This window comes from Lampetra fluviatilis, chromosome 37, assembly GCF_964198595.1.
Source record: "Lampetra fluviatilis chromosome 37, kcLamFluv1.1, whole genome shotgun sequence".
Taxonomy (NCBI): Eukaryota; Metazoa; Chordata; class Hyperoartia; order Petromyzontiformes; family Petromyzontidae; genus Lampetra; species Lampetra fluviatilis.
This window is the reverse complement of record NC_136311.1, coordinates 8210724-8226109: the sequence shown is the minus strand read 5'-3', so window position 1 is coordinate 8226109 and position 15386 is coordinate 8210724. Positions and strand designations below refer to the sequence as shown.

General features: G+C 50.2%; 1 protein-coding gene across 2 annotated transcripts in view; it reads right to left on the bottom strand.

Annotated features, from left to right (window-relative positions):
* Positions 1–841: 841 nt before the first annotated feature.
* Positions 842–15386, bottom strand: part of FLOT2 (flotillin 2) — a 31795-nt gene continuing 17250 nt past the window's right edge. For both annotated transcript variants that reach the window (XM_078873756.1, XM_078873758.1), the window contains exons 4-11: positions 12986–13109; positions 12206–12324; positions 11424–11537; positions 11111–11230; positions 10796–11010; positions 10247–10430; positions 9330–9479; positions 842–9125 (exon numbers count right to left, since the gene is read on the bottom strand). In XM_078873756.1, coding sequence (XP_078729882.1) covers positions 9087–9125; positions 9330–9479; positions 10247–10430; positions 10796–11010; positions 11111–11230; positions 11424–11537; positions 12206–12324; positions 12986–13109 — 1065 coding nt within the window. In that variant the 3' untranslated portion in view covers positions 842–9086. The remainder of the gene's footprint in view (positions 9126–9329; positions 9480–10246; positions 10431–10795; positions 11011–11110; positions 11231–11423; positions 11538–12205; positions 12325–12985; positions 13110–15386) is intronic.

Genomic DNA, 15386 nt, shown 5'->3' with positions numbered 1-15386 from the left:
GAGCCGAGGGAGGAGAGCGACGCTTTAATTGCTAACGTGGACCACACTGGGCATGGCACAATCAAGGGGAGAGGGTGGACTGGTCGGAGCCGGGGTGTGGCTGGAGTTCCGCCATGCGCGGCTGACCCACGCCGTGCCGGCCTTCAAGGAGCAGTGGGCGCTGGAGGAGGCCGTGTGCTCGGTGGCAGATGACGGGGAGCTCTGCATGCTGATATGAGCTACCCGTCGGAGGCTGGTAGGACTGCGAGAAGGGCGGGGTGCAGATGCAGCACTTGTCGTAGTAAAACAAAACTGACATAGAAAACAAGGGGAACAGACAGAGTAGGGAGAGAGGGGGTAGAGAGGGGGGGGGGGTAGAGAGAGGGTGAGTAGAGAGGGGGGGGGGTAGAGAGAAGGGGGGGGTATGGAGAGGGGGTAGGGAGAGGGGGTAGAAAGAGGGGAGGGTAGAGAGGGGGGGTAGAGAGAGGGGGGTAGAAAGAGGGGAGGGTAGAGAGGGGGGGTAGAGAGAGGGGGGGTAGAGAGGAGGGGGGTAGAGAGGGGGGGGGTAGAGAGAGAGGGGGGGTTGAGAGAGGGTAGGGGTAAGGAGAGCAGAGCGTGAAATCTTTTGTGAAATCTTTCATTTAAAAGGGGGGGGGGGGGGTTAACATAAAGCAAAGCATTGAAGAAAAAAACCGAAATGATGAACGAAACAAAGTGCCGACTACACCGAGCATATTTTTGTTTCCTCTGATTGTAAAAAAGAGAGCGTGAACAGGGAGACCACAGATGTCAATTTCACAGAGGCAAATATCGGTTTTCCTGCAGTACATCTAAAGATAAGAGGCACATAAACAATCACAGAGACCAGTTTATCTGGGGACAGATGTTTGAATTTTGTTTGTAAATTCACTTTTATTAGAGTACGATTTAGTGTATAATCAAGGATGTAAAGTCAAACTCATGAAAACCATTTACAACTGTAACCTAAAAAAGTGTGCACAGTGTAAAGTTGTAAAAGCTGACATCGAATCTGTTAGAAACGCCCGGAGAACAAGCACGAGGAGCGGGGGAGCGCGTCCATAGACCCACACGCAGCCAGCGAGATGAAGCGAGCACACACACATCGCAGGGATAGTGAGTGACCAGCAGTCGAATGCATGCAGCAAAACTATCCAGAAGCACATCTACTCGGCATCCAGGAACCAATTGTATCGTCGTTGCGTCCATGTGAGTGCCAACATTGAGTAAAATGCCCATTCACCCCCGTGGGTTGAGAGTTTCTCTCACGTGAAAATTGAGAGTTGTGGAATTTCTTCTGCCAAGTCAGGAAGCGTGACCGCCCCTCCAAGCTACAACAATGTTCTTCTTACAACCCCCATACCGCGGCTCCTTTGACCAAGTGATTTGTACCCCGAGCCGTCACTATTAAGGGCACAGATACAAACGCAGATGTGTGACCAGAAGTTTAACTCAGTATTCCGCGGGTGTGACTTAAGAGCACCGTGTACAGAGTGGTCCAGATACCTCGTGACCCCCATTTAATGCACTAAAACTTCATTTGTTTTAAGGTTTATATCCAATATGCAAAGGGAGGAAAATGAAAAGAGGGGGAGGGGGGGGGTCACAAGGCATCTGGACCACCTTGTACAATGGCTCTGGGTTTCGTAGCACAACGAAGTGGATTGCTCGCGGAAGATGGGAACTCAGTAGGTGGCATGGTCCACGACGGCAAAGTCAGAGCTACGTCGTTGCCCAAAGTCTGACCACATGCGATGCCAGCCCCCCCCTCCCCCACAGCGTGCAAACGGGGACGGCGAACTCCGGTCAAAATCAGTCAGAGGTCACGTGACCATTCAATGTCTCAGCGCTCTTCATTTGCCAAATTGGTGGCTTTTGCATGGATCTGGAGGTGCCGATGTGGTGTGATGGCGTGGTGGCCTGGTGCGATGATGTGGCGTGCTGCGGATGTCACGGTTTGGCGTGATGGGCCATGATGGCGTTAATGGGGCCTCCGATCCATGCCAACCAATTAATACCACTGCTGTCGTTGGCGAGAAATAACTCTCGTCACTCGTGGTTTATGCGTTGCCAGTGACGGTTGTTAGCAACGATAGCCCCCAAAAATTTAACTTGTGTGACTCATGACCTTCAAGGTAATTGGACGGACTTATCAGAGGTGGCTTCACCGTGACCCGCCTCCCCCCCTATAATCACAAAGAACAGAGACACCTCAAAGCGTTCGGGTTCAACAAGGTGGCACGGCATCTCGGGCGCAAGCGACAACCACCCACCCGTTGACTATATATACTTTAGATGGGCTCGAACTTTCGTTATTCGGGATCAGCAGGATAGCCACGCTGCCATCCTGCCCAAGGGTTGTTTTTTAGGGACATGTATGAATAGCACTCGGTATAAACCGCGTTTACACCTACGAAAGGCGCACCAGGCTCGCCCTCGGGGCTCGCACACGGCGTGCACAACGCCGTGGCCGAGCTCACGATGCCACGCGTGACCCACACACCCTGTGGCAGCCGATGGGGATTCTGGTCAATGTAGGGGAAGAGAGATTCGCCTTGTTTATCGAGATAATTTCTCCACGTTGGGTTCAATAACCAGCAATTCGTGACTTGTATTGGCCTTTGATTATCACCATGAAGGGCACGAAACGTCGAATAAAAAAACGAACACACTAATAACTATTCATCAACCACACCCAACTCTAGATGAACGTACAGTCTACTTCACAATCCATGAACAATGAGCCACATGGGCACGACCCTTTGCGGCATCAGCCTACGAGAGAGATGCTATAAAAGAGACCGAATATGGCTTTAACGGACGACGCGGCACAATAACATTGGAGAAAACCCCTGCAGCGTCTGGCTTTCCGAGGGTAGCGGAAGGTCTGGCAGTCGTGTAAGTGGAACATTTTGACAATAAAAGCCCAGCTTGTGCGATGTACGAGAGAGGAGAGCAGCAGTTCGTCGTCGACCAAACCAATCGGCAAGGAGTCCGGACTTGATATCGCTGCCGAGTCTGGCACGCGAATGCTGTGCCTGCAGGGTGTTCACACGGTGTGTCCATGGTCACTCGGCGATTCCAACTGCACGCGACTCCGACGCAAATTGCGGTGGAATATCTCTGCGCGTGGGCAGCGATGATGGGAACGCATGTGGTTTGGTTGTAGGCAAGCATCCGCAAGTGACACCCTGAAGTGGCATTTTATACTTGTTTTTTCAGATTAAATGTATTAAGATTGTGTTTAAATTCGTCGTAGTACTAATGTAGGGCCCTATTTTTTTTTTTTTACTTGAAATTTCTGGAGCGCACTCTGCATGGAATTTTTAAAAACTATTGACTCCCGTGTTCCCACACCGTGTTTATGCGGGAGTTGGTGACCCAGCCCCTCTATCTCGTCTATTCAAGCGGATCGCTATATTATCAAGTCTGCAGGTGCGGCGAGCATTTTCGGGTGACCAATACCGAAAATTAAAAAAAAGACCTACAGAGCACAGGGGCAGAATCGATCTTCTGTCGCGAGGGAGTTGCTCACACCTGATATCACCATCAAAGTGACCAACCCCCCTGCATCTACCGAAGACGAGAGGCTCGAGAAATCACAAAGCGAGCACGGGTAATCTAAAAAGTGTTAACCCTCGTACGAACAACGGATAATGTACTGCGATTGCGAAAAATGATTGCAGCTCCCGACGAAAAAAAACGAGATATTACGTTGTATATAAACATGCACACATTACGCCAAAGACGACAAAGACTCCCCCCCGCCCCACACCACCGTATAGCCTCAACGGACTGTTGGGGCAAGTGCTGTTAGCGAGCACCTATGAATGCCGGCACGGCACACGAGGGGGTGGGGTGGCCAACATCACGCCCGGTCGCCTTTGTCTCCCCAGCAAGGTGTTTTTTACACACCACACCAGGTACACGTTTGAGACAGAGTCAACCTAGGGGAGGCCCAGTACCGGTTCAGATGATCGTCACCGGTGTTGGCCGTGAGCGGGAATCGAACTCGGGCCGCCGGGTTCGTAGTGCAGCGTAGCTACCCCCCCCCCCCCCATTACACCAATGAACTATTCACCTACGAAGGGTTCTCGAAAGCCATTTGAGAACTTGACAGAGATGCGGAAAGCAGACACCTGCCCATTTCAATGAGTGCACATCTCTCTCGTTACGTCATAAGCACACCCACAAGCGGCGCATTCAAAATACGCCTTCTCTTTAAGTTTGTGCATGGACTAGCTTTTAAAACAATCTTTTCCCAATCGTTGTAATTGTGCTAATTGCCAACGTGTCATGGGACGGACTGTCAAATTCGAAACTTGCAGAGCAGTGCATCAACCAAAGAAGCAGACATCACAAAACTACGTCCGATATCCCTTCCAGTGGCCTCTTCACGCACTCTGGGGTGCACACCTTCTCACACTGCTGCAAACAAAGGTTCGTCACAAGTCAAGTCAAACAAAATAACTCTCAGTTGCAATTTTGGCATCGTAAAAATGTGATGGCTTTTTGTGCAGTCGTTGACGAGAAGGCTGATACCGTTCACTCGCTGCACTTGAAAACTTGATTTAAGAAAACACGGGGCCATATCCTAACCCAGGATGTTATCGGTGACCGCTTCGTGGCACGACTCCAAAACCACGTGGCCAGGAGTCCTGCGTCTCGTTCTCAAATCCTTTCGACCACCCTTCTCTGCGTTGCAGTCGTATACACGCAACAGCACTCTCAGCTACCCGACACTGAACGTCTACTGACACATATGCTAACTTTACATTTAAAAGCTATATATTGTATACATTGGTTTAATATCAAATTCCTTCAAGCGAGAATGCAACTGTGCCTAGATTGGATTATTCTGACCCCATAGTTGGGTACCTGGGTAGGTAGATCACGCGGAGACCGTCGGTCAGACCCACAACCTGCTGGCTTGCGAGATAACAACACAGACCTATGGGGTCTGTTTGTGTTACCCCTCTGCCGTGTGAGGTTTCTCAACCACTTTGGTGTCCTCCCACATACAAAATGCCATGATAAAAAAAATGTGGGAACTGCCTGACAAAGGTCTGCATGCACAGCGAATCTTTCTTGGAAAAAGGTCAAGTTTAACTATTTTTACAAGAAGCATAAAAAGAGGTCTCTCGTCGGCACGCAAGGTGGAACGCGGCATCACGAGAAACGAAAACCAAAGTCACTGCAATGGCGATTGAAAGGCCGTCCCCGTTTGGCGCACTCTGAACCGGTGGCTCGGACATCACCCATCATTTACGAGCCTTGCAGTAGCAGCCGTCACTGCCAAACTCATCGGTGGTGGCTTCTGCAATGACACACTCTCCACAATTCCGACACTGCATGGACTTAAAGTCGCAACCCGGACAAAAACTGCTGTCTGGTTGATTCCGGCCGAGGCTGAGTATTCCTGGCTGTCCCACATCAGACTGAGGCTCCTCTTTTTACAGCTTGTGCTGGACAGACTTTAAAGTAGTCGAGTCGGACACTCACTCACAGCTCCCTTAGCGACGCCACTGAACTTGCGTAGAAATGTAACGGCATCACAGCGACGCCACTGCAAGCGCTATAAATGGCATACACGGACATAAATTGTATTTTCGCATTCACGAAGCTTCAACCCGAGGATGGTTTCACATTGGTAGTCTGCGGGTCCACGACCGTTGGGAACCACTGCTCTCAAGGGTCACCCAAGACACAACAAAGCTTCATCAACGCTACGTGCATAGCAACCAAAGCTGTTGACGGGACATGCAGATAAGTTAGCACGTTTAACATCAACTTAGTAACTGCAGTATGGTTTATTCATTTCTTGATATATGGGTATTACCGCACATTTTACCTTCATAACATAACGCATGCAGCTGCCAACACATGGGGGTTTAGAAAGCCATTGATGGACAAGAGGGGTTCCGTCGGCTGCAAGGAGTCCCACTGCAGTGCATGTTCTGCCCGTGGTCGCATGGATTTTTCTCCGGGTCCTCCGGTTTTTCCCCACGACATTTAGTATCAACATCACGCATTTCGAGTATTTAGTTGTTATAAATGTCCACATAAGTGACTACGTCGAGCTATCATTTGTGGCCAGGTCGCTTCTAAAAACAGAGCCAGACTGTATAGCTCAGTGGGCCTTACCTGGTAAAATAAAAAGTTCAGTTCGAGTATTACGGCCTTTCGGTGTGACCATCACAAGGCACTGGAGGGGCTCGTGATGTGGGTGAGGAGACGGTGTTGTATGCTGCACCACGTGGGTGAGGAGACGGTGCCGTCTGGTGTAGCGTCATCGATGTAAGGGGCATAGTAAGATGTCATGGGAGATGTTTTATCACTCTCCACGCCCTCTGAAGCCTCCTTTGTATTAGAGTTAATTACATATGCATGACAATTTACATGTGCGGTCAAGCTGTAATGTGTCACATAAGTAATCTTAATACATGCAAGCAACGAAAATGGAGCATTTGTATTTCGTAGAGTTCTCTCCTTGTAGGTTTACGAGGCCTCCGTTGCAAAGGGGCTTTGGTTTCATTGGACTCTCAAGGTTAAAAGGTCACCGACTGAGCGAGGTGAATGCACTCACCGGGTGCCTTGGCAGGTCACTGTTGTAGAAAAAATTGACAAACGCACGCATCATGCAGATAAGAAACCGATTAACTAATAGCGCCGAATTGTAACACTTAACAATATCCACGAAAAAATATTCCTGGGAAAAAACATTTCTGGGGAGCTTTTATACAGTTGTTTTTTTAAGTAAAGCTTCGACTATTACAATGACAGTGATTTATTATAATTTGACATCAGTTTTACTTTGGGTTGAAATAACACCGCAAATAGTCATCGCAGGCGATTTTCCTTGCGTCAACGATCAATTTTCTTCAGTGAACGCCTCACACTGCAGGGCCCCCATTTTCAGAGGCATTTTTTTACGTTTCAAATATCCTGAATATTATTTATCTCGGCCATTGCTGTTTTTTCTGCGGATTGTTACGCACAATATTGTAATCATGAACCCAAAAAAAAATTTCCCAGGAATTTTTTTTTAATATATGACGATAAAATCAACAACACACACAGAGAATGCCAGGTGCATCCATAGATGCCAAGCGCAGTCCATGAGGATGGGGTTTCCTGTTGTAACAGCATAAGAGGTCCCCTGCGTGGAACCAGAGGCGATCGACATAACGTTTGCGACTGCATTCAGAACTCTGTTAAAGGCCACCGATTGTGTATGTTACAAGCGTAAATGGGAAATGCTAAATTCTAGTCTTACAATGCAGTGTTAACGGCTGCATTTTGCGTTCTCAATGGATCCATGCGATGCAAATGACGCAAACGGCTGGCCGTCAACCACGTAGCGTTTTTCTTGCCATCTCGACGCAAATGATGAACACAATTGAAGATAACGATGACAATTGCATACGAAAAGTACCAATCAGAAGTGTGACATAACTTCGGATCAACTTCACGTTCCCGAAAAGAAAAAACAAACGTAGTAGAAAGAATAGATTCATATCCACGAATGCCAAGTCGCGAAGACCACAAATGCATAAAATATGTTCTGTCCCGTCGGTGCGAGCCACCGGACACCCAACGCTGCACAGCCCACACCACCACAAGCCCATCAGGAGGAGCACCACCCCTCCCCGCCCCCCACCCCCGAGTTCTTCAAATGTAACACTGCCAGTGAACGTTAGAAGAACGGAACGCACCTTCACAAGCGAAGGGCCTGTGCTATAAAAATGAACAATAACCCGTTTGTTTTGTTATGTTAAAACGTTCAAACTGTCCGCAGCGTTAACAAATTCACTGGACACATAGTCTGCTTCTTCGGCTTTAAATTAATAAAATTTAAATAAAATGCCCAGCACTGTCACGATAGAAAAGAAACCGAGAAAATCTCAAGCCAAAGAGGCGGGACACCCACCTGCCACCCAACAACACCGTTCGCCGCCCTCGGTACGACTCCGAGAAACGGAGGCGGCGTGTTGGAGGAGCGACAATGGAGGTGGCCGGGGGAGCCGCGCAGCGTTGGCGTGCAGTGGAGACGACGCGCAGCATTGCAAATGTTTCCGACTTGACAAGACACCCGGTGTGATATGTAGATGGCTCAGTGGAGAGTGATCACTCTGTGACACGCATTCGGTGTGAAACGGTCATGATGACCTAGTACATATTTGCAAACTATAAAACAATTACTAAAACTAAAGTAAAAAAGGACACACCATGAAACGATGTTTTTTTTACCGTGTCCGTAGGCTGTCACGTGGGTTGAACCAATGACATGCAAGATAAAGAAAATTTGTTCACACTGGGATTTTAAGTCGATCAGCATCAGAATCAAACGAAACAGCACCGAGGATTGAATTACACGGCTTTAGTGCGGGGGCGGGGGTCCTGCTTGCGGCAGGGTTACAGGGAGGCCCACAAACGCTCGGGCCTGAGCCTCAGCACCCGCCCATCGGTGAGGTGGAGGAAAAGCTCAGCAACACCAGATCCATGAGCAACGTGTCCTGCTCCTCGCCAATGGCTGCCACAAGAACAGGGTTCCCCCGTCGTTTGAGCATGGGGGATAATGCGTACCGGCTGCGAAACAAGGCGAAGTTGCCTGCCTATTTTCGCAACTGTTTGTTACGAATGTACGGTGGAACGCAAGTAGTTAAATGCTAACGCATTCGGATCCAGAAGCCGGTCGTCAACAAAAACCAGGAGCAACTGTTTCTGGACAACACGAAACAGGGCATGGAAATCATAAATCAGACCGCGCTACAAACTACCACACTGCAACCGTGCGCCACGGCCCACGAGGGCGCAATTCTGATCATGAGTGACAATTGAATCCCCAGACGTATTCTACACTGTGATTATAGTGATAGGTGAGATGATTAAGTATTTGTATTTTCTTCAGGCTAGTGAGGTGTTAGCAAGTACACTTAAGTTACACGGCCGTCTTAAGATCCCAACGATACGATGGCAAGGACGCCGCCGCGCCTGCAGCGAGGCGCGAGCCCATGGAGCTTGCGCGAGGCGGCGGCGCACCAGCGAGGCGAGACGGCGATCGCCCCCCCCCCCCCCCCGGCGCATGCTCACGCTTGCACCCCGGCCATTTTCTGAATCAGGGGAGACTGGCAGGAGGACGAGGAAACAAAGGACAAGGATCAACATGGGCCATCACACGTTGTTTACATCACATCCTTCACAATCGCCGTGGTAACATATCGGCACGTGCGGTGCCAGCATGCTGCATCGCATCGTAAGCTGCATCATATACTTCATCACCAAATGTATATCGCCATGTATCGCATGACGTGGTCGCCACTCAGCCTTACCTTGCTGAGGTCGATGCCGGTGAGGGCGTGCACGGTGGCAGGAAGCTCCGCCAGCAGCCGCGTCACCTCCGTCGTGGTGCGGTTTCCGTCTCCGCCCAGGATCACAATCTCATCGATCTTCTGCAGTGGCGCCGCCACCTCCGCTGCGATCTAATCCAAGGGCGGGCACGCACGCATCGCGATCAACGCACGTGTAGACATGGAACCGCACCAAAACTTAAGTGCTGGACATGCTTTCACACACTCGCGTATGCATGCATGTACGTATGCACACACGCAAGCACTGCATTTCCACACATGCAAATTGTTGGCCGAGAGCAACTTCTACATTTGAGAATTTGATTCATTTTTTAAAAATCTACGTGCGTGAAATCCTCCACTACTCGATAAAGCAAGTGACTTAAGGAAAAGTACTCTGAAAAACGTATGTTGATTTTTTTAAGTTTTGCTGGCTGGCTGGCACGCAATGGTGACGTCACCGTGCACATCTGCGCGATGACATCACCCGCATCATAAGTGTCGAGCTGGGTTTGTTGCGTCCACGCAGACGTCAGTCACGCCTCCCGCCCCCGACCCACCCTCCACCGCGGCCATGTATCCCTGGCCCGTGCTTGTGTGTCTTGAAAAATAATTCTGAAAGCATAACAAGGAGTCGCAAACCTCCCTGCCAAGATGCCCCCCCCCCTTTGCCAAAGATCCCAAAAGGTCTGCTCTTTTTCTATCTAGTTTCTGGCTCATGTTTATCTACAAAAGATAAATTCCCCACAATCACGTTCATTTCTCGCTCTGGCTCGAAGAAGAGGCCCAGCCCAGAATATCAGCTGCCTGTAAACGTGTCGGCTGCCCCCAAGAGGCGTTTTGTTGTCATTGACGCACGGCAGAGTGGTGCGAGCGTACGCCGTCCACAGGGCGCCTACCTTGGGCAGGGCGTCGAGCACCATGGAGGTGATGGCGGCTTTGCCGTACTGCTTGTAGGCCTCGGCCTTCAGCCGCATCTCCTCTGCTTCTGCCCGCCCGATGGCTTCAATGGCGGCCGCCTCTGCCTCGCCGATCTTCTTGATCCTCTCGGCGTCGGCCTGGGCAGCCAGAACGCGCTTGATCCTGCCCGGTTCGAAACGGGCAGAGGGGAGAAGTGGAAGAGAGGCGGTGAGAGCGGGGAAAACGCGCCGCGCTTGATCAAGCGTTACCTTTATTTTTCACGATCTGAACGCTGTGCGCGGTTTTGGCCGTGCGAATCGCTCCACTACGGCGAGAACGCTGTGCGCGGTTTTGGCCGTGCGAATCGCTCCACTACGGCGAGAACGCTGTGCGCGGTTTTGGCCGTGCGAATCGCTCCACTACGGCGAGAACGCTGTGCGCGGTTTTGGCCGTGCGAATCGCTCCACTACGACGAGAACGCTGTGCGCGGTTTGGCCGTGCGAATCGCTCCGACCCCGGTCCAGCCGCGGGCGCGGCGGCACTCGTACTTCTCTCCCTCGGCGATTTGCTGCACGCGGAAAGCCTCGGCCTGCGCAGGGCAGCGCACGGTGGCGATGAGCTCGCGCTCCGTGCGCTGGATCTCGCGCTCCTCCACGTCGATCTGCTTGCGCCGCTGCACCACCTCTATCTGGCACTCCTCCTGCCGGATCTTCTGCTGCTCCTTGGCGGCCTGCAGCTCGTACGCCAGCTGCGCCTCGGCTTTCTGAGCGAGCGGACGCACAGGCAAGCACGCGAAAGTTGTGAGAGGGCCTTTGCGAACCATCACACACCAATGTAGGCGGGCCGCACCGCTCCCCACGCACCTTGGTTTGACTCTCCTGGTTGAAAAAGGCTTTCTGCATCTCGTATTCTCGCTTGGAGTTGGCGATTTTCGTGTCGGCGTTGAACTTGACGTCCATCATGTTCTTCTTGCACTCGGCCTCCTGTGAGTGGAGGTGAAGGGGGTCGCAGCGGTTGTGCTCAGATAGAAACATGAAGCTGCGCAGCATCGTGTTTCGGAACAACGGAGACAGGACAGTTCTGTACGTGTGTGACAAATGGGCCAGGACAGCGCCGAGCTGGCGGATGCGACGCGGCTCGTGTTTGCCGGTGCCGGGAGGGAGTCGGGGCTCTCACCCGGATGCCTGCATCTCTCTCGGCCTGGGCCACACCAATTTCGGCGTCTCGTTTCACCAGCGCCGCCTGCGTCTTGCCCAGGGAGGCCAGGTATTCCACCTTGTCATAGACGTCCTGCCGAGCGCCGAGACAAAATGGCATGGGAAGACCGTTAGCAGAAAAGTCAGAGAGAGTTGGATGTTGCATGAGCACGGTTATACGAACACCCGGCCACAATCTGCGAGGCGTTTATCTCAGGCTTCACTGAAGTAAGTTCTAATCCTATAGCCGTTCACCTCCAATTAATCCAATGAAAAAAAAAAAATCACATTGTCGAATGGACTGAGACTCATAATTACAATTGAAAAGCAGGCTTAATAGTGTTTTACAGGAGTTATTGGATTAGCAGGAAACTCTGAACTCGCGTTGACCTTATGGGTCTCATCAGCAGTTGGGCCTGTAAAATAGGTTGTAAAACGTTTATTGTAGGACAGCACTTCAATCACACCAACACATACAGCACATGTAAAAACATAAGCTAAAAGATGGGAAATTAAAGCTTTATGTACAGAATGGCATCAATACGTAACTGCTGGTGGTCAGGCCAGTTAAACAAATTGGGATCCAACCTTTATCCATGTATGTTGCTTATAATCCTCTAAAAGAGTGCATAATTAGTTTTCAAGCAACACTAGCTTCATCACAAGCGGCTAAAATGTGGACTTTTAAACCCAAAATCTCTGCAGCACTGGCTCGGTGCTCTGAAGCACATGGCCGTAGAGTGCCCTCGCCTACGCAGGCACCTTGATGGTGAAGCTGAGGATTTCAATCCCCATGCGGCCCACGTCAGGCGAGGCCACCTCCCGCACAAGCTGCGCGAACTGGTCCCGGTCCTGGTACACAGCCTCCACGGTCAGGGTTCCTGCGAAAGCACGCGCCGCCGTCACCTCGCGCTCTCGCCAGCGCGATACACGACACGCGATGCCGACACTCGCCCAACGACGCAGAACGTAGGGTACAGTACCCTATGTAAGGCCCACTGAGCAATTTTGCTCTTTTTCAGAAGCGACCTGGACACAAACGGATAAGCTCAGCGACATGGCTTATCGCGTGGAAATGTATAGCCGCCAAAGACTGAAAACGAATGATTCTAAATGTGAAAGGGAAAAACCGGAGAACCCGGAGAAAAATCCACACGACCAAGGGGAGAAAATGGAAACTCCAAATATACAGCAGGCGTCAGGGTCAGGATCGAACCCACGACCTCCTGCATTACCAGGCGAGGTAGTTAACATCTCGCCACAACGGCGCCCTTCAGATGCTCGTCCTAGAAGAATATCCAAGCAGGAGCAAGTCTGCTGATTCCTCTCCCCCCAGAGGATAGTCATCCAGCAAGTCTGGGACCATCCTGAGACACAGCATACAGATGGCATATACATGCTCAGACATATTTTGGTTTCTAAGAAAATAGATATTTGCTTTTTGGATCGCGATGTTGCAACACAAAAATCCTGCATGTGTCCACACAGCATAACATACGGAGACCGCGCAACACACGGAGACGCAAGGCAGCTGCTGCGCACCGAGGATGGATCGGAGGTGGCCCTCCAGGGTCTGCAGAACAACGCTCTTGATCTCATCCACCGTGCGACCCAGAAACTGCTCGCAGGCCACAGCCAGGAGGTCCTTGTCTGTCATGACTTTGACCTGGATGCAAGCAACAGGCACACACAATCACACACACATACATAACAATGCATACACACATACACACGTGTGCACAAACACACGCGCGCATAGGTCCAATCGTCGATGCACAAACACATATAATCATATTTATCAACATCAACCAACATACCCCAGTTACCCATAAAGACTCTGCTGGATGGTAGAGTTAGCAAGCACCTACTAAGGCCAGCATGGCACAACGGGTTGTGTGGCCAACACCAGTCATCATCTCCCTGGTTCTGCGAATTATAAAACCACACCAGGTACTCATTTAAGACTGAGCAAACCATGGTGAGGCCCAGGTGTAATATAATCTAACATCAACCTTTCCACCAATTGTATTATTTTAAAACTCCCCACAGTGTTACCACCTGACAAGACAAGGTGGAGGTTGTTTTTGTCAAGACTCGCAACCACATCCACAACTGCACGTGTGCGCACAGAACTTTGTTACAAATCTGTGACAAGGATCAGCAGAATCAATGGTAAATTTTCCACAGAGCACAGATTCACGTGAGCACTTTTAACCACGAGAGAAACGCTAAATCTATTCCAACGTTCGCGAGCAAAGTGGAAATGTTGACTCTACGTTTTCATGCAGACGGTGCGGCATTCACAATGGCCAACACAGCCACCACGCCCCCTGTTTGTGAGAGAAAGTGGTGTTCCTTCTAAATATGGAGAGTTCGGCCGGACTCCTGTTGCATCCATGTGCTGTATGAACACCTGCTGTCGAGCAGACTCAACCTGCCGTGAAATCCATACACACAGGGTGGGTGAACAAGCGACTAAACACACCCAGCGTAGCCACACACATACCCCTCTGCTCAGGGTAAGGGCTGGTATGGCACACAATTGTGACCTAGCACAATGCATACGTTGTCACCTTTCTCTATCCAATGCATCAGATGCAGTCCGTTCTCCTATAAAGCGTGTTTTTCACAACGTGAATTGGATATAACGCGATGAATGTATTAGGCAACGCATTTTTTTATAACGTGGATGCGAACTGGGTATAACGCGAGTGAGCGAACAGCACTATGTCACGCGACTAGGAATAAGCTGTTGTATGGCTGGCTCGGCGTAGCATCGAACAAGGCGGGATGCTGCTGGATGCTTCTAGATGCTACCTACGTGCCTCAGTCTTTGTTCAGCCAGCGTACGCATCTCACGTGTTATCACGGACTGTGCTTTACCCCATATTATATATTCTAACGCGATTCTTCGATAACGCGGTGTTATTCAGGAACGCAACTACCGCGTTATAGGAGAACAGACTGTACTATTTTTGTTTCTAGAATTTCGGCGACCTGTGGCCGTCTTAATTTAGCTCCCGCGAAGGGCTTCTCAGCACTTCGTACCTCGCCCGTCACCCCCACTGATGTCCTCTTCTTCCCCCCACCCCTAATGTGTGCAGAGACTACTGACTCTATTGTATGTAGGGTGTTTGCATTCATGCCTTCGGAAAGGCTCTTATAATTTAGTTGGACAAATGGACAAACGGCACGCCAGGTTTTTCAAATAGAAGCAAACTACCTCGGACAGCTTAGAGTAGTTGTGAGGTTGGCTGCACAGGTAAGCTTCAGGTTCTGCTTGCTTCTATTTGTGCACCGCGCACAGGATTTGAACTCGGGTGGCCCGGGATCGTAGTGCAGTGTGAGAACCATGAAGAGATTCTGGCTCCCTAAAAGGATTAAATCACCCGTGCAGCATCAGCTGGTGTCCACAGCTGTTATCTTAGCAAATTGAGAGGATGTTTGAGTAGTCAAATATGGCACTATGTACAAAGGACATGGATGACTCCCCATGAGCCAATATGAATGGCCCCGCAATGAAAACAACACACCAGCAGTGTAAGTGCTGCACTAGGTGTAATACTAGCAACGCTAGTAGCTATCAAAGACTGCACGATAAGTCTAAAACAAACTGGTTTTTTCCCCTGTTATAGTCCTCATATTTGACGTTAATCGTGTGGCATAAACTCACAAAACAGCGTGGTGAATGTACGATATAAAAATGTATATTTAACTGCTGTGGCTCTCTTCCAAAAAGGACCGCAGTGTGCAACAAAATTCAATGATTTAACGTTACTTGTTACTTAGATTTATGCCCAATTTGGTGTCCGATCGACAGTGCAGTTGACATTTAGACAATGAACACATCACCAGAAAGCTCAACCCCCCCCCCCCCCCAAGGTGTAATCTCGAGCCCCAAAAATTAGGAGAGGCATGGGAGCCCATGATGCCAAATGACGCC